Source organism: Salvelinus namaycush, unplaced genomic scaffold, assembly GCF_016432855.1.
Source record: "Salvelinus namaycush isolate Seneca unplaced genomic scaffold, SaNama_1.0 Scaffold484, whole genome shotgun sequence".
In the NCBI taxonomy this organism is placed as follows: domain Eukaryota; kingdom Metazoa; phylum Chordata; class Actinopteri; order Salmoniformes; family Salmonidae; genus Salvelinus; species Salvelinus namaycush.
In genome coordinates, this window is record NW_024061180.1 from 163,525 (window position 1) to 181,680 (window position 18,156).

General features: G+C 44.9%; 2 protein-coding genes and 1 non-coding gene across 3 annotated transcripts; 1 reads left to right on the forward strand and 2 right to left on the reverse strand.

Annotated features, from left to right (window-relative positions):
• Nucleotides 1-304: 304 nt before the first annotated feature.
• On the forward strand, nucleotides 305-6,186 carry LOC120041595 (RING finger protein 122-like). Its single transcript, XM_038986464.1, has 7 exons — nucleotides 305-309; nucleotides 677-776; nucleotides 2,215-2,372; nucleotides 3,207-3,249; nucleotides 3,486-3,527; nucleotides 3,790-3,872; nucleotides 4,673-6,186. The coding sequence occupies exons 1-7, from the start codon at nucleotides 305-307 to the stop codon at nucleotides 4,791-4,793; spliced, it is 552 nt and encodes a 183-aa protein (XP_038842392.1). The 3' UTR covers nucleotides 4,794-6,186.
• Nucleotides 6,187-6,348: 162 nt separating this feature from the next.
• Nucleotides 6,349-18,151, reverse strand: LOC120041596 (protein RRP5 homolog; the record flags this gene model as incomplete). The annotated part of the gene is given in 21 exon segments (XM_038986465.1): nucleotides 6,349-6,829; nucleotides 8,262-8,427; nucleotides 8,801-8,954; nucleotides 9,191-9,359; nucleotides 11,004-11,254; nucleotides 11,537-11,605; nucleotides 11,608-11,793; nucleotides 12,272-12,439; nucleotides 13,153-13,270; nucleotides 13,498-13,554; nucleotides 13,738-13,853; nucleotides 14,252-14,293; nucleotides 14,892-14,931; nucleotides 15,085-15,387; nucleotides 15,534-15,580; nucleotides 15,856-15,965; nucleotides 16,286-16,438; nucleotides 16,636-16,849; nucleotides 17,225-17,398; nucleotides 17,655-17,849; nucleotides 18,053-18,151. Coding segments are annotated over 21 exon segments (3,003 nt in total), but the record flags the coding sequence as incomplete, so codon positions are not given.
• LOC120041597 lies at nucleotides 10,726-10,967 on the reverse strand. The gene has a single exon (XR_005475902.1). It is a non-coding gene; the product is annotated as a small nucleolar RNA SNORA53 (small nucleolar RNA).
• Nucleotides 18,152-18,156: the final 5 nt, after the last annotated feature.

Sequence of the window (18,156 nt, forward strand, 5' to 3'; positions counted from 1 at the left end):
TAGAGGAAGAGGAGGAGAAGAGAGGGCAGACAGATGGGATAAGGCTTGTGAAAATCCCTCTGTTCAGAAGGATTTGGAGGGGGACAAAGCAGGGACTAATAGCCCCCACACTGGAATAAGAGCAGGGACTGTCGTTTGGAATGGTTTTCTGTCACTGTGATGAACTGGACAGTTGTTGTTTATTGCAATTTATGGGGCTGTTTTTCTCCTGAATGGAAGTTGTTTTGATTGGGAGGAAAGGAAATGTGTGTTGTTTTGCTCAGTGTTGAGAGCAGATTTCACCACTTCAACAGTGGACATTGACATGAGGTAAGAGCCATGTGACTAAACTGATTTCTTCGTCTCTCTCTGACAGTCATCACAAGGACGTCATCGTCAATGTTGAGAGAGGAGAAGGAGCACACACGAGGACTGCAGCACTCCCAATCCCACATCTCCCAATCCTAACCCTCGGGAGCTAATCCAGATTTGGGAATGTCGCGCATGGATTGCTGAGTGGACAAAACCGCACAGCTAGAATCTTAACAATCTTCTTCTCGGAATTCTGATCATCTTCATGGTTTTGCTTTTGGATGATCCACCACAACCTCAAACCACCCCAGCGACTCCTTTGTCTTCTTTTAGCCCCAGTTTAGAGACTGATTTTGGGCTTCCGGGCGTCGGGGTAACCTGGTAGTTTGGCCCTCACACAGGTCCAGCCTTCTCCTGACAGGGCCTGGATTTACTGCTGCAGTCCTGGGAGTCAGATTTCATGCAACCATTCCAATGGTGTAACGGTAAGTGTTTTTCCTCAACCTTCTGCCAAGTCAATGTAATGCAGTCCGTAGCTTACACAGCCTGTGTGTTCCACTATAACTCTCCCCTCTCCCTTGAACTCTTTACTGACTGCTAACAGGGTTTCTGTAATTGATATGCTTGAGAAATGACGAAATTGAATGTGGGTTCAGTTGGGTTTTGTCGAAAGGGTGAAACGGCACTCAAACTAATTCAATTTTCCAGGGTCATGTTTAGTTAGTTATATATAGGCTACATAGCAACCATCATGTAACTGTAACTAACGGCATTACTAGAGGTTGTTCAGCTATTCAATACCTAGCCGGTCTCTGCATATGGTCCATTCTACAATAAACTGTCTATGTAACCATGTTTCAATTCTACGACCCCCCCTACTCCCATTCCCCCCTCCCTTTACCCCAATGTCAAATTAATGACCCCATACCCCCCACTGTGCTCAAGCTGTACCCCTTCTATCACTCCAAATTAAGTGACACGGCCATGGCTGTTAAAACAGACTGGCAAAGAGAGGGGGGTAAGGGGGCATCTCGTCCGTGGTGAGGCAAATTCACAAGAACAGAACACATGGGGCATATGGGTGGAAGTGGTGCTTCCTGGTTACCATTGTCTTGCCAAATGGTGCCTCAGTCCCTAGAGTGTTGTGTGTCTGTTCATGAAAAGGCTAGCTAAAGCTCCCAACCAACCCCCACCCATGACACACACACACAACCCACAGGCCAGCCACCTAGTCTGTGAAGGGGAGTCTGTGGAACAGATGGCGTACCGACGGAAGTGGAGCCACCGTACTCCATGTTGGTTTAGTTCACTGCCAATTACGTGCCTTGGCTCCAGTCAGAGCAGAGCAATACAGAGCAGTATGGGTGGGATGGGAGCCAAATACCAGGCATTCACTTCCCCCTCCCTCCCCACCAAATATTGACCTTGTCGTTTGAATTGTCAATACAAGGCTTACTAGGCTTTCTATCATGCAGCCCTAGATAGTAAAACACATGTCGGTGGCTCTTGTGTCCTACATGGAGGATATAATGGAGATGTATTGTCTAAGGGAGGAATACCATACATTAAGCAATGCAGTTATAACAAGAGCCCTATGTTTAGATTGAAATATATTAGTCCATATATAAATATGTCTCTAGTTATAACGCCTACATGAGAAGTGAATCAGCGAGAGAATCTGTGTTTTAGTGTCTCTCTCTCCTGTTTAAAAGGTGTGTAAACAAGAAGCTGTGAGCCATTTGCATGTGGGAATATGTCCCCGGATCCTCTGTCTTGAGAGGGGAAAACATATTAGTATTTATAACACTTTCATTATATGCTAAGTGAGGTAAGCTGTGACATGTTTTCGTTCAAGTCCCTCTATTGTTTTGACAACCTTTTTCATGACAACAAGCTGTGTGCAAATATTCTTCTTCTTCTCAGGATGCCTGTGGTTTAGGTCTCCAGCACTTTGAGAAGTACTGTGGACTTAGCAAGATGGATACCACTTACCACCTGCCACTCAATGTCTACGTGATAGTGCTGGGCATCGGCCTGTTCGTCTTCATGCTCAGCCTCATCTTCTGCTGCTACCTCTTCAGGTATGTAGGGTCATCACTAGCTGGAACAGCCACAAAGTGATAAACCCTGCCTATTTCTACAATTTAACATCTGAATTTAAACCTAACCCTAACATTAACCACACTGCTAACCTTATGCCTAACCCTAACCTTAAATTAAGACCAAAAAGCTCATTTTTGTGCTCGTTAATTTTGACAATATAGTGAATTTTGACTTTGTGGCTGTGCCACCTATTGGAAACCGTAGGGGGAAGGACTCAAACAAAGATGGTTGCTGGCTGGTTGCCATTGCAATCAGGATATTAACATGTAGACTTATCCACATGGAGGCTTCGCTTATTATGCTTCAAGAGCCTTTATTTAATTACGTATTATCATATTATAGGCCTATGATATTATTTATATACAGTACAAGTCAAAAGTTTGGACACACCTACTCATTCCAGGATTTTTCTTTATTTTGACTATTTTCTACATTGTAGAATAATAGTGAAGACATCAAAACTATGAAATAACACATATGGAATCATGTAGTAACCAAAAGTGTTAAACAAATCAAAATATATTGTGAGATTCTTGTGAGATATGTGAGATTCTTCAAAGTAGCCACCCTTTGCGTTGATGAGACATTTTAAAGTGATGCTACAGAGGTTTTGTATAATTGTGCCAAATTGTGTACTACGTCATCCATTTCGTGTACGTTATCGCCCCCCCAAATAAGAAACATTATGAATTCCAATTCACACAATATGTTTCAAATTTGTAAATCAAATCAATGTTTATTTGTCAACTTAAGTGCTTAAGTTCCCGGACTCCATCTTTAAACACGGCCATTTTGTATTTGTCTCTTTGTAGGTTGAAACAGCAAGGGACGAGGGAGCAGTTCAGCTACAATGAGGTAGGCCTATCACTACACCAGCACATGTAGCACTGGGGTTTGACCAGGTTTCAACTACTACTACAGTATGTCTGTTGTCGTCAGTGTGTTTTGAAACACAACGCCCACTACTCTTTATAGTTAACCTTCATTACGTCATCCCTGGATTTGTACCAATACCGGTGTGTGTATCAAGTAGCTTATAGCTCACTCTAACACATGTACAAACTGCTTTTTTGATTTTTCGTTCTCAATAGGTGGTTCTTAAAGGGGCAGGCAAGAAGCTGAGCCTTCTAGGAGTAAGTCGTGTTATTCTGTGTGACATTTTTATTTCAATGCAGATTGTTTGGAAAAAAATGTAACATTTTCTGAACCATTTCTGTGTGGCTCTGTTAGCTACTTGGGAAACCCCCGCGGCGATGCAATGCCTTTGATTTAACCTGGTGTTGTGTTTGAACTCAGATGATGTATTTAACTTCGAGCTAAGGGCGGGTTGACTCAATCATTGTTCTTGTAAATGTGAACACACACTAACACACATTTTTCTTCTTGCCCTTAAAGCAAACGTGTGCAGTATGTTTGGAAGAGTTTCGGACCAGAGATGAGCTAGCCGTGTGTCCGTGTTCACACGCATTTCACAAGAAGTGAGTTAACCATCAGGCTCTCCTTATAGACAAGAGCTTACAAAACGTCAACACATCTGTGGTCATAATGACACTCAACAGGCAGCTGAAACTAACATGATTACATCATAAATCCTTCTGGTTCCAGCCTCCCTTCCTTGAAGTTAACATCCTTGTCAGATCAATGATTAGCTCACGGAAGAAAGGAAAAGAAAAAGGAATGAAGGACAGACAGAATAAATGAAGGATCTCTATAATATTTGAACAGGTTATGCACTTTTTTTTAAAATATATTTAAAAAAAAACCATTTTATCCCCTTTTCTCCCCAATTTTCGTGGTATCCAATCGCTAGTAATTACTATCTTGTCTCATCGCTACAACTCCCGTACGGGCTCGGGAGAGACGAAGGTCGAAAGCCATGCGTCCTCCGAAGCACAACCCAACCGCACTGCTTCTTAACACAGCGCGCCTCCAACCCGGAAGCCAGCCGCACCAATGTGTCGGAGGAAACACCGTGCACCTGGCACCCTTGGTTAGCGCGCACTGCGCCCGGCCCGCCACAGGAGTCGCTGGAGCGCGATGAGACAAGGATATCCCTACCGGCCAAACCCTCCCTAACCCGGACGACGCTAGGCCAATTGTGCGTCGCCCACGGACCTCCCGGTCGCGGCCGGCTGCGACAGAGCCTGGGCGCGAACCCAGAGACTCTGGTGGCGCAGCTAGCACTGCGATGCAGTGCCCTAGACCACTGCGCCACCCGGGAGGCCCCAGGTTATGCACTTTTGAGGAAATCTCAGTCTATTTTGTGTGTCCCATCCAGGTGCCTGCTGAAGTGGCTGGAGATCCGTAGCGTGTGCCCCATGTGTAATAAGCCCATCCTCAGGCTCCACCCAGACCCCACACAGGGAACTGAGGGGCCCCAGGACCCAGAGGAGGTGTGAAGGACCCACAGGGGCCACCACGACCGCCATACGCACCTGTACACATTTACACGGAATTGATGGTCATTTTATGGACATCACACAGAGTCGATTGTATTCTTAAAGTGGCTTCCATGGTGTTAGTCTTTGACTGAGCATTAATCAATATGGTTGGGGGTTTGGCTACTGTATATGGATGTTGATTACACCCGTCCAGGCCTTTCAGATCGTCAAGAAAGTCAACGATGACCGAGGGGCAGGGCGCAAGAGAGTGTTTCAGGATCGGGCCCTACTAGTTTAGCAATGGAACCTAAAAACAAAATGATAACTCTAACCTTGAGGGATGTGGTGTTTGGAATTTGGCCATACTAGCATGCCAATGGGGCTTCCTGCAAGAAATGAAGGATAGGGTAGGGGATCGGGTGCAGCAGGTCAGTTTGGGATTGCGCCCTCCTAGCTTAGCAGTGGAGCTTCATAAAGCTGCTGTCTATCCTCCCCTTTAGATCAGTGAGAATGAGTGAAGGCTACACGGACACTCCTGACCCGAATATTCATTTTGCAGGTCAGCAGTGTACTAATAGTATCTCCGGTGAGAATGAGAGGAAAGTGACATAGGAACGGGAGCCACTTTAGAATACCGAGTTCTCCCCCAGTCATTGGACGATGCCTGGTACAACACTGCCAGAAACAGCCAATCACAAAACGACACGTCAGGCATTCTGAGAAGGTCATTGGTCGAGTATCAGGATTGATGTAAATGGATACCTCTCATACCTCAGGGGTGTTACAATACAAGCCAGCACAAACATGCCATTCAATACCATGTGCCACACACAGAACATGTCCAATACTGCCAACTCCAACCTAGGTAACACTATACTGAGGGAGTCAAAACATTGGTCACGTTCCAGGCCGACTACATTGGTCATGCTGCACACAGCAACAAATGGTTCTGCGCCACGTCATCGACTGAGCATATGCGGTTAGCTGACATGTTAAACACTTATCCAGGCGTGGAGATCCGGCAAGCGACTGCAATGTAGTCGGTCTGGAATGCAGCCAATGAGATCTGGCAAGTGACTGCAAAGTAGTTGGTCTGGAACGCGGCCAAAGGCTGGAATCACAAAACCAGTCCAATACCAACATCACAGCAGCTCTCTGATGTACAGAACTATATATCCAGGAGTGTGTCTGAAATGGCACCCTATTCCTTACACAGAACCCTATGCAGGTCCTGGTCAAAAGTAGTGTACTATATAGGGAATAGGGTGCCATTTCGGACACAAACCAGGTCCATAACCTCGAAGACTGATAGACAGCTAGTCTTGCCTGTATGTATGTACGTAACGTTGTGACCCCCCCATCTTGTAATTTTGTATCGTTTGTTGCTTTTAAATAAAATATGTATCCTCTTTGTGGTGCATCTTCTGTAAATGAGTAGTAGATGGTATATCAGACATGTTCAGGTTATTTACTGTTCATTTATTTGATTACAAAATGATAGTCATTCTATTCAGTCAGGTCAGCGTGCTTTTTCATCCATACATACATACACAAAAAAGTCCATTAGGTTTAAATTATGCTATTTATGCAAAATGGGTTAAAACGACCAGGTAGAATGACCTCCCACATTTCCAAGTCCATATCATGTGTGACATGTCACCATTTGAAAGCTCTCAAGCAATTAACAAATGTCTTCTCTGAATATCCAACAGCAGGGTATGTATCTGTGTGGCTACATCTGTGTGTGTGTGTGTGTGTGTCGAGGCTGTTATGACACTCAGGTCAGGCTTCCCCTTGAGCTCCTTGCCAATTTGCTTCTTTTCCCACAGTTGCACAACAGCTGTTGGAAAATCCCCAAAATATGACGTGTGTGTGTGTCTCTCTATCTGGCGGCCTCTGTCCCTTTAGACTCCACGTACTCCAGAGCCTTCTCCTTGACAGCCTGGATGCTCTCTGGCGTGCCGTTCTTCTTCTCATACTCCAGGTAACGCTTGAAGAAGAACTTGATCCTCTTCACCGCCACACTCAGGTGGATCACACGGTCAAACACAGCCCTGAACACAGGAAACAGGATGTTAGACCAGGTCACATGACAGGAAACACCTTGCTACCAATGACAGTGCATTCAGAAATTATTCAGACCCCTTGACTTTTTCCACATTTTATTACGTTACAGCCGCATTCTAAAATGAAATAAAAATACCTCAATCTACACACAATACACCATAATGACAATGTTTGCAAATTTATAAAATAAAAAATGAAATATCACATAAGTATTCAGACTCTTTACTCAGTACTTTGTTGAAGCACCTTTGGCAGCGATTACAGCCTCGAGTCTTCTTGAGTATGACACTACAAGCTTGGCACACCTTTATTTGGGGAGTTTCTCCCATTCTTCTCTGAAGATCCTCTCAAGCTCTGTCAGGTTGGATGGGGAGCGTCACTGCAAAGCTATTTTCAGGTCTCTCCAGAGATGTTCGATCGGGCACAAGTCCGGGCTCTGGCTGGGCCACTCAAGGACATTCAGAGACTTGTCCCGAAGCCAATCCTGTGTTGTCTTGGCTGTGTGCTTAGGGTCGTTGTCCTGTTGGAAGGTGAACCTTTGCCCCAGTCTGAGGTCCTGAGCGCTCTGGAGCAGGTTTTCATCAAGGATCTCTCTGTACTTTGCTCCGTTCATCTTTCCCTCGATCCTGACTAGTGTCCCAGTCCCTGCCGCTGAAAAACATCCCCACAGCATGATGCTGACACCACCGTGCTTCACCGTAGGGATGGCACCAGGTTTCCTGCAGACATCCCGCTTGGCATTCAGGCCAAAGAGTTCAGTCTTGGTTTCATCAGACCAGAGAATCTTGTTTCTCATGGTCTGAGAATCACTTAGGTGCCTTTTGGCAAACTCCAAGCGGGCCATCATGTGCCTTTTACCTTCAAGGCTGCATAAATGTTTTGGTACCCTTCTCCAGATCTGTGCCTCGACACAATCCTGTCTCGGAGTTCCACGGACAATTCCTTTGACCTCATGGCTTGGTTTTTGCTCTGACATACACTGGCAACTGTGGGACCTTATATAGACAGGTGTGAGCCTTTCCAAATCATGTCCAATCAATTGAATTTACCACAGGTGGACTCCAATCAAGTTGTATAAACATATCAAGGATGATCAATGGAAACAGGATGCACCTGAGCTCAATTTCGAGTGTCATAGCAAAGGGTCTGAATAATTATGTAAATAAGCTATTTCTGTTTTTTTAGTTTGAATAAACGTGCAAAAAATATTTCCTAGACTAAAGTTGATCATATTTAATATTCAAATATTACATGTTTTCATAAATGAAATATTACCGGGTTAGCCTGGTCCCAGATGTGTTGGTGCTTTATTGCCAACTCCTATGGTCATTGTCACACCAAACAAACCTGGGATCAGGCTATTCCAACGTCATTTCGTAAACAAAACAAAACCAGTGAGGTGCCGTCGGGCTCACTCACCGGACTTCCTTCTGGGAGCCGTGTTTGACCATGAGGTCTATGAAGACGGACCACAGGTCGGTGCGTTTGGGGTAGCTGGTCAGGATCCTGTCCAACATGGTCTTTCCTCGCTCTACGTCTCCGTAGCGGAACTCCAGCTGGGCAAACTTCGCTATCAGATCCACATCTGAAGAGGAGGACGACGGAGAAGGTGGAAGGTTAACATGGAGATACTGTACGTAAGGTGTTAGTACCTTTTTGTCATAGAGTCAAAAACGTACTAACTAAGAGCTGTCAACCTGGACAAATGACCTGGTGAGTAGATCTGTTGAAAGATAAACGGACTGAGTAGAATCAGGACAGGAAAGATTGGCGTAAGCAATACAGCCAAAATTCCACAAGATGGCGCTATTGCCATCTTCTTTATATCAATCCAACCCAGTGTCCAATATGAGCTAGAGGTCGAATAGGGAATGTGTTGAGGTATGGGGCTCCCAAAAGGTGTGTATGGGGCTCCCAAAGGTGTGTATGATTCCTAAAGGTGATAACAGGGGCCTTACTGTCTTTGTTAGGCAGGCTCTTGATGGCCCTCTGTAGCAGGGCGCTGGCCGCGTCACTCTGACCCTGCTGAAGCAGGAAGGTCCCGTAGCTCAGCCACACAGCCTTCTCCTGACGGAACCGCTTCACCATGGTCTTGTACAGACCTTCCGCCTCCTACACACACAGATACGCACAATTGATGAGAACCTACTCCAAACCGTACCAGTAAAAACAGTGAGCTAGCAGGACCATTCAACAGAAGAAAACATACAAGCTCAGAAAAAAAACTCCAAATACAACATCTAATGTGCTCTAATACGACACGAGTAAATACGTGAAGTATATCACTTTTTTCAGTGAGGAATGTTAGCCATTTTAATGAATGTTTGTGAGCCCTGGCAGTAAGCTACCTTAGTCTTCTGACACTTGGCGTAGATGTCAGCCAGCTGCTGGTAGACGGGCATGGGTTCACAATACTGCACGGCTCGCTCAAACACCTTCTGAAGACTCTCCTCTGTCCCATACAGGTTCTCAAGGTTCAACAGAGCCACCCACACATTCAGCTTCTCCTGCTCTTCTCTGAGGGAGAACACACACGTGTTATAGAATGCATACGTTATACACCCTTTCCTTCCTTCACTCTTTTTTTGGTGATACATTTTTGTAAGAATTATTTGATGACAGACAGGATACAGACATTACACAATCAACACTAGGGCTTTTAATTTTGTGTACTTTTTTTAAAGGCGGTATGATGTTATTTTATGTATTTGAATAATAAAAGTTCTAAATGTGCTTTATGAGTAGTGCGCTACCTTAGGGTGGCAACACATACATCCTAAGTGATTTCAAATGGGTCTTTCTACATTCTGATTGTTTAATACTGTTCAATTCAACCAAAATATTTGTCTATATTTTTCTACATTTCTGTATTTCCTGCACTAATTTGAGATCATTTCCATACTGCCACGTAGGGCTGCACGATACGGGCAAACAATCTAGGCCTTATTTTGAACCAAATGTTGCAACTGCGATTTGACTTGCAATTCAGAGCAAAACACTTGGGTGGACTGTTGGAATCATGGAAATACAATGATTATTCTAATTCTATAGTTAGAATATAATAGTGGGCACTTTGAATAGTGTTGTTTGACATGACAATGAATGAAAATGCCAGGGAGGAGTTATTGTGACAGGGTAGGAACCAAAGTGTTGACAAGTGTCTCCTTGGGGACCCTATAATCTTTGGCTACATTGAATGTTTTCTTTAAACTACTTAATTTAGCTAACATATTCATGCTTAGCGTATTCCTCTCTGATTTAGAAGATACTGTTGATACTGAAGATACACGTATTATCAGGCTGTATAGCTGATTACGTTTGCTCTGACTCAGGACATGTATTAGCTAGCTAGCCAGCTAACTAGGGATTAGCATTAGCGGCAAATAAGATTAAGGCCCAACTTGCTAAGAAAAGACAAACTAGCTGTTTGCAGATGTAAGAAACAAAAACGAATAGTGTAATTATAGAACGCTAGTGGATTTATATTAAGAAGCAAAGTGAAAACAGCATCATTGTCATCAACATTGTTGCATTCGACCATGTAGAGACTGAGCACAAGTGTCTCGTGGTCGAGAAACAACAAATGCGCTCCTTGAGTGACAGGGGGCGGGGCTCGGTCCGTGGAAACGGTCATGGAGCGAGAGAGAGAGCAGAGAGATGACCCAAGTAGCGAAGTAAACTATAAAAATGGACATTACACACAGGGTATCACATTTAACAAACCAAACATTCAAATACCGTTTTAGAAGGTCAAGTTAAAAAACAAACCGGTCCCGTGCATCAATACCGGTACATCATAAAATACGGTACACTGCCCAGCCCTAATCAACACATTCATATCCCCCCACGCCAACCCACCCACAGGACCAGCTTTCTTCTTCGCGTTGTCCGCCCCCCAGCCTAGCTGCGCTGGTAGAATCCCCCCCAGTAGGACTGAGGGTTGCCAGAGCAACAGTGGGGCTGGGCGGGGCAGGTAGACTGCTCTCACACACCAATGACTCAAGCACCTCCAACTGTACAGCCAGAAAGCTGCTGAGGGCCTCCAGGCTGGAGCTGCAGCACTCAGAGAGCGACGACAGCACCGGCACAGGAGAACCCTCCAGAAGTGGATCTAAGGAGCGCGTTATGAACACACACACCTGTCCCCACCCCACCACTAACCTGAAGGAGATAGTCTTCAGAGCCCTCTCAGCCACCGCTCTAGCCTGTTCTATCTGTGTGGCCTGCAGGTGGAAGGCCATGAATTGCAGCCAGAGCAGAGAGCTGTTAGGGGAGCCTAGTAGCAGGCGCTCAAAGCTAGCCGCCGTCTGGGGTCGCAGGCCTGGGTCCATCAGCTCCGTCTCCAGCTTGGTCAGGGCCTTCTCAGCCTCCCGCTTCTCCACCTCCTGCTCATGGTGAGACTTCTTCTGGGGCTGGGTGGACGAGGGGGATGAAAGCAAGGAAAGAAGAAAAGAAAAAAGGAAAGAAAGAAAGGATTTAGAGGAGAGTGGCAGTTAGAGAGAGAGATAGAGAAAGGTCATACAATACCAGTACTATAAATAATCCAAGCGAGAGGTCAAACGTACACCTCCATGAACATTTGAGGCTGTACAGCCATTCTAACCCTCATAGCAAATGCAACGCAAACATTCCTTTACTAAGTGATTTCCTTTAGTAGGTGCCACTCATAGTACAACCCCAGCATTACTCCTTACCTTGGTATTCACCTCGTTGTCCTCCCCCCCAGGGCAGCGGATGCTGGTTTCAGGCCGCTCAGCGCTACATCCCAGGAGAACCCTCCGGTCACCTGCAGTCTGGCTGGCTGCACTGGGACGGGCTTCTCTACCTCCAACTTATTTTCCTCCTCTTCTTCTCTGAAGTACACCTCCACTCCGCTGTCGCTGTCCTCCCCTTTACCCTTCTTCCCCTTCTTCGTCTTCTTCGTCTTCTTCGAAACATTTTCTGCAGTTCCCTGCGTTTAAGACAGAAGATAAGTGATTATATGGATTAGACATTCCAGTCCCCAGTCAAACTGCTAGGGCAATCCAAGTTATACAGTGATCAGTGCTTCCTCTATTCTGTGTAGTAGTATTAGTATCAGTGACATCATGGAAGAGGACAGGTTTCCTTTTAAAATAGCCTTATTATCTAAATTGTATTACATGTATATATTTTTTTATTAAAAGCACTCACACATCTCAGTTATCTTGTTGCAGGTGTCCTATCACTTTGTTTATTCAAACTAAAAAGGACTAAAAGGACTAGCTTGTATTTCACCCTCAGTGGGGGTCACTAGAAACCAGAACCATCTGGTTTTCAGGGATACAGCATCTCCAACGTAGCTTCCTCTACCTCTGAAAACTGGATGTGGTGACCCTGCTCAGGCGTTTCTTTTTGACGCCTGCTACGTTAGATGACCTTGTATTAAGAAAAGAGGGACAAATAGACACCTGTTTGCTCTCCGACTCTGTGCGTTTCCTCTTCTTGGTGGCGTCACGCTTCTCCTTGGCCTCTCCTGTCAGGCGCAGGTGCAGCCCCAGGGATTCTGGGAGCACGTCTGGTTTCCCAGTGTCCTCTTGGAGCAGAGACAGATCCACCAGACCGTTTTCTTGTCGATGCTGAGAGGAACAACACATTCGTGTTAAAAACCAAATGTAGAAACCTAAAAACTCCTACACATTGGTGCTCTTGTTTGCTCCATAATAACCCTGTGGGTCACAGACATGTTCAATAAAACAAATACATCTAGGTTATTACCCCAAAATATGACTAACAACTTCCTTGTTTTATGGAACACCCCTATTCTAGAATGAGATGGTCAGGAAGGGCCGACCTATTCCCCTAGCAGTGGTGGTGGGGTTGTACCAAATTATTGTAGGGGGGTCTTACCTGAGGATCTTGGTGGTGAGCAGTGTGGCCTGTGGTACTTTCTTGGCATAGTCTTTCGTGGCTAGCCACAAAGTACTTAGTTGGCCTTCTGGAACTGGGGCTCTGCCCTTTACGGATCTAGACAACTGTCAAAAACAAAAAGCATTTTCAATTAGCTATATTACCATAGCAACAGCTTTTCTACATTGTGTTTTCATAATCTTAATCGATCTTCAGGAAAAAGCGGCATGATGATTTCATATCTTCCCAGACCATTGTACATGTATACTAAAGGGACTGTGAATCTGAGCTATATTGTCTAAGCATAATACAGAAGTAATGAATACCTTACATGTATTTTTTTGTCACAGTTTCATATCTTTCCAGGACATTGTAAAGGTATGTCACTTTTTAAATAAAAGGGTTGGTTTCTATAAAGGGATAATGGACTGAGTTACCTAACAAAGACTCCATGTGCATTGACAGTCCTCATATAGCCTCTGACGATCTGCCCCTCTGACAGGTCTTCTAGAGACACAATCTCGGGGTCCTTGACTACCGAGGCCTTCTCTGGGTCCGTCCTGAAAGATAATTCATTTAGAAAATGCCCTTTTCCACTGCTCAAAGCGCCTAACATAGATATATGATGATAGTTAGAATGGACCAGTGGAATAGAGGAGAAGAATGAAGAGAGAGACGTTTATAGGGTTGAATAGGGTGTCGTTATCACTTTGAGAGTCATTTCCTAACACACTTGAACTCTTTAATTCATTTTGTCCATGAAAAACCAAGTCAGAGGGAATCATACCTCGAAGAGCGGAGGGACAACTGCCATTTGCCATTCGCCTCTCCTACAATGCAGCACCTAGAGAGAGAGCACAAAAACATTAACACATTACTTAGTATAACCTTGAAATAACTTGAATTACATAAATAAAAGACCAGCTTTAGAAAGTTAACACTCCAAAACCATTTTAACTTGACTAACTTTAGACTGGTCCAGTTAGCCTTTAACAGGTTTTAAAGTGAGCCACTGACCTTGACCAGCTGGCCCTTGCTGTACCGCTCCAGAGGTTTTCGCTTATATTTGTCGGCCAGGTCCTCCATGGCAACCGTTCCCATGGCGCTGAATGGCAGCTTCACCAGCAGACCCAGGTTGGGATCCTAGCTTCTGCCACCAACCCCATGATTACAATGGCCCTTCTCCAACTTGTGTACACCTGACAGTGATTGACAACCAACGCTACGAGTGAGTAATGCAACCACAACATAGCGAGAGAGCTGTATATGGCGAGTTGACATGTCTGTATTGACGGTTCAAAGTTGGTTATGCGCTGATATTCTGGATTGGTTGGTTAGAAGGCCTATTTTCAATGTACTGATGTTTAGAGGGCTCTATGTATATATCTATGTAATATTGGTGGTTGGAAGGGTCTTATATTTACAGTATTGATGGTAGAAGAGGGCTTGTGCTTCTTGTATTTATTTTGTGCTCTACCATTGAGAGACAATGAGAGGCTGAGGGCTTGGAGGAGCTGACTGTCACCACCTTAGACACTGACCGCCTGGCCCAGCTTGAACAGCTTCTCTGGGTGTTTGGCATCCTGAATAATTAAAAATGAAAAATGATTTCAGTGAACCTATTAGGGTGAACACAGATCCATACGGTATGAGGGACATCTGAGGGATGACACCATCTTCATTTGACAGTTTTACAAAATGTCTTGAGGTTTGAGGGAAATCCCCATAGAAGGAATGAGAAAAACATTGAGTTAAGTGTATATAAAATCATACTTCAGGGTCAGAGGTCATGGCCAGTTGTTCAACAGTTCCAGTTACTGACGGACCAGTAGTCACTTCTAGACACTTCCTCTTTGGAAAGTACTGAGAAGAAATACACATTTAACACAACTAGTACTACTAAACATGTTTCACACATTCCTGTATAACAAGTCACTTAACTTCAATTTCCGTTTGTTCAAACTCACCTTTGACACAAAGCAAATGACGTCGTCTCCGACCTGATAACGCTTCAGCTTCTCTTTGGTCTTGACAGGCTTAACATCTGCGTCTTCTTTCAGGTTCCTGTGACCAGAGGGGGGAAAGATGATCCTAACAAGAAAGCAAAAAGGCACTATAATAACAGAATACGTTCTTCTAAATGTTCAGAACATTTACCTGGGAAGAAGTGTGAGTTCAGGCATGGAAGTAAGTGAAGTTGCGATGGGAGAACGGCAAGAACCTAAAAAAAAGAAAGACAATATATATTTGCAACTCTAAAAATAACGCAGATATTTCAAACAGAATACCTGTAATTCAGAAATATCCTTCAAATGATCGAACTATATAACAAAAATGTGGCTACTTAAATCTGTTAATATATTGTTATCCTTACCTGTGACTGTTGCCCTCCCGTCCTCCGATGACCCGGGCTGTGACCTCACTTCCTATCTTGAGGAGGGACGTGGGGAATGTTCCCACGCACACCACTTCCTGTATCTCGGACACGTGCACGCACCCCGTGCTCCCGTCCTCTAGCGTCACCAGCACACACGTAGGCTTCACTTTCTTCACCTTCCCCTTGACCACGTCGCCGTAGCGATACGTGCCCTTCGACCCCTTGGAGTCGGAGATTAATCTCTTGCGTTCGGTCGGGCGAGTTCCCAGGACACTAGGGGGAGCCCTTAGTTCCTCGCAGCTGGATTGGTGACGGTGACCGTCAGGGTTTTACCGGCGGTCAGTTTCTCAGAAGTCGAAGCACGGAAAGTTTCGTTGGGGTGATTGGTGGTTTGGATGACAGTCAGTTGGGCCGTGTCGCCCAATGAGATGACGGCAATAAGTCGCGCGTCGACGTGATGCACAGTGGCAGTGTGTGTGGACCCTGCCTCCACCTATAAGGACACAGGTTATGAACTATCAAGATTTGAAGCTTTTCAAAGTGGAAAAAGATTTGTTTAGTCCATAATGGTGCAGGGAGTTTCAACTTGAGGATAATACAGATCTATTGCGTTGAATGTTTTCAAAAGATGTTTTACCAAATTAACCACTATTGAACTTTTCAGCCACCCAACCACTCATAAAGAAGCTTCAACGTAGTCACAAGGCAGTGTTCCAAACACACTATATAGGAACTAGGGTGTCACTTGCGATGCAACCTTGTACCCACCTCTTGCCTCTTGCCGGTCAGTTTCGTCAAGAGGGACACGTAGACTTGAGAGGTCACGAGGTCAACGTGGAGGATTACCGGCATGCACTTCTGTCCCGTCGCCAACTTACCTGAAACATTACACACATTTAGTTTACATTATAACTATGATGTAACAGTCAAAACATTCCCCATGTGTCACACTCAAAAGATTCCTCATGTTGTGTCTGGTAGAAGGATAAACAAAGCTCTATTATTGGGTTCATCGCGATGACTAAGGTGTAACAGTCAAAAGATTCCCCATATTATGTCTGGTAGAAGTTCCACTGGGTACAGGGTCAATTCCATGTAAATTCAGTCAATGCAGGAGTTACAATTGTAATTTCAATGAACTTCCTGAATTGAAAGGGGATTGAGCCCAAATCTGATTGGACATATAGTGAATACTCACCCGGCGCATGGTCCTTGGTGGCCAGTACGGTGGCTGCGCTGAGTTCGTCTGACTTGAAGGTGACACTCCCATCCTCCCTCACCTCGTCTACGCTCATCTTCATCTTCTGGCCTATGGTCACCGCAGACAGCTGCTGGAGTAGGTCAGAGTCACCTGTCAGAGACAGAGGGAGGAGAGAGGAGGAACAAGAGAAAAGAGAGAGTTAAAGCTAACTCTTAGCATAATAATTTGGATCAATTTACATTTATTGGAATAGCATTTTTGAACCTACTAGGAAAAGGGAACTTAGTAAACATAAGAAAACTAATAGTTCCTAGAACAGTTGACAACAACGTTACAACTCAACACACCTCTGTTGGCCATCATCTCCATCACGGCCTTCCTCTCCTGCAGGCCTCGGATCAGCCTGGCCTGGCCGTCTCTCTCAGGGGAGGTGACCTCTGACACCTTGAGACTGACCAGGAACCTGTGCTTCTCCTCGTCCAAGTTGGTCACCCTGGCAACCACCGTATGGCCCAGCTGGAAGTGAGCCGCCGTGTCGCTGACGAACTTGTCACTTATGGCCTAGAGGAGAAAGAGTACGTCAATATAAATTATTCTATACTAATGGCTTTTAGACAATGTTATTGATGATTTGAAGGAGCTGCAAAAATTCTACAAAGAGACGAATCCTGAAAAATATTCTGCTCCGATTGGGTTTCTTTGGTCCACCATATGGTTGAGCTTCAGATCCTTATGGATCTTTGACAGGGTGATTATACCTTTTCAACAAACTGCATAATATATTCTTAGCTAACACCCATTGACCCCTACTAACTCCCATTGACCCCTACTAACACCATTGACCCCTACTAACTCTTAGTACATTCCAATTTATTCCCACTAACTCCAATTGACTGTGGCTAACTCCCACTAGTAACTCCTTCCCTACTAACTCACCGCTTTAGGGGCCAGGCCAACCAGGCCATAGGGGAACTCCACAAACACTCCGTAGGGCATGATGTTCTTGACCCAGCCAATCAGCTGCACCCCAACTGTGATGTCAGAGAACTCCTTAGCCACCACACCCCCCTCCTCCAGGAATGACTTCACAGTGGGCTTTTTAGTCAGGGTCTTGAGACAGGCAGAGTTAAGGGAAAGGTACTGTGTAGTCGTAGTACAGTAAAAAGTGGTTAGGATGTCCTTTAGTAAGAGGTAGTCGTTTCCTTGGTATCGCCACTACATTCTAAACACAACCACGGCAGCCAACCGCAATGGTGAGACGAACACAACATTCAGCCACACTGATGAGCGTTCTGTTATGTTTTGGGCTATGTGTCTGAAATCAATGTGTGAAGGTAAGTGAGCGATCTGAAGTTGAAAAGGATACAATATTCTGTTTGTTCTTGCTGAGGCAGACAATGTTGGAGATGATGTCACCCTCTTGCAGCCCCTCCCACAGCAGTAGGCAGTTGGACACGTGGTCGGAGAGGTGCATCATGGGTAGCAAGGCGGTGGTCTCCTCTGGCAGAATGGACACCTCCAGACCGGTAAGGACTTTACTCACCACCTTAACCTCCACTTTCTAAAACAATAAAAAAGACAAAAAAACAGAATGCAAAGATCAGTTTAGACTCCAAGCCAACAACGGAGATTAACCTAACACGTTTAACAACTGTATAGAACATGCAACTATAAAAGAGAGACCATCTTTTTTTTTTTTTTTTACAAATTCAGAAATGATTATATGTGTTAACAATATGAAAGGACGTGCTGCCATTTTCTTACCTTCCCAACCTCAAAGTCAAACTTGGGTTTAGGCGGTCCCTCAGTGTCTCCTCCTGCCACTGCCTTGAAGGAAAGAAGGAGCTTCTCCTTCTCCACGTCACAGT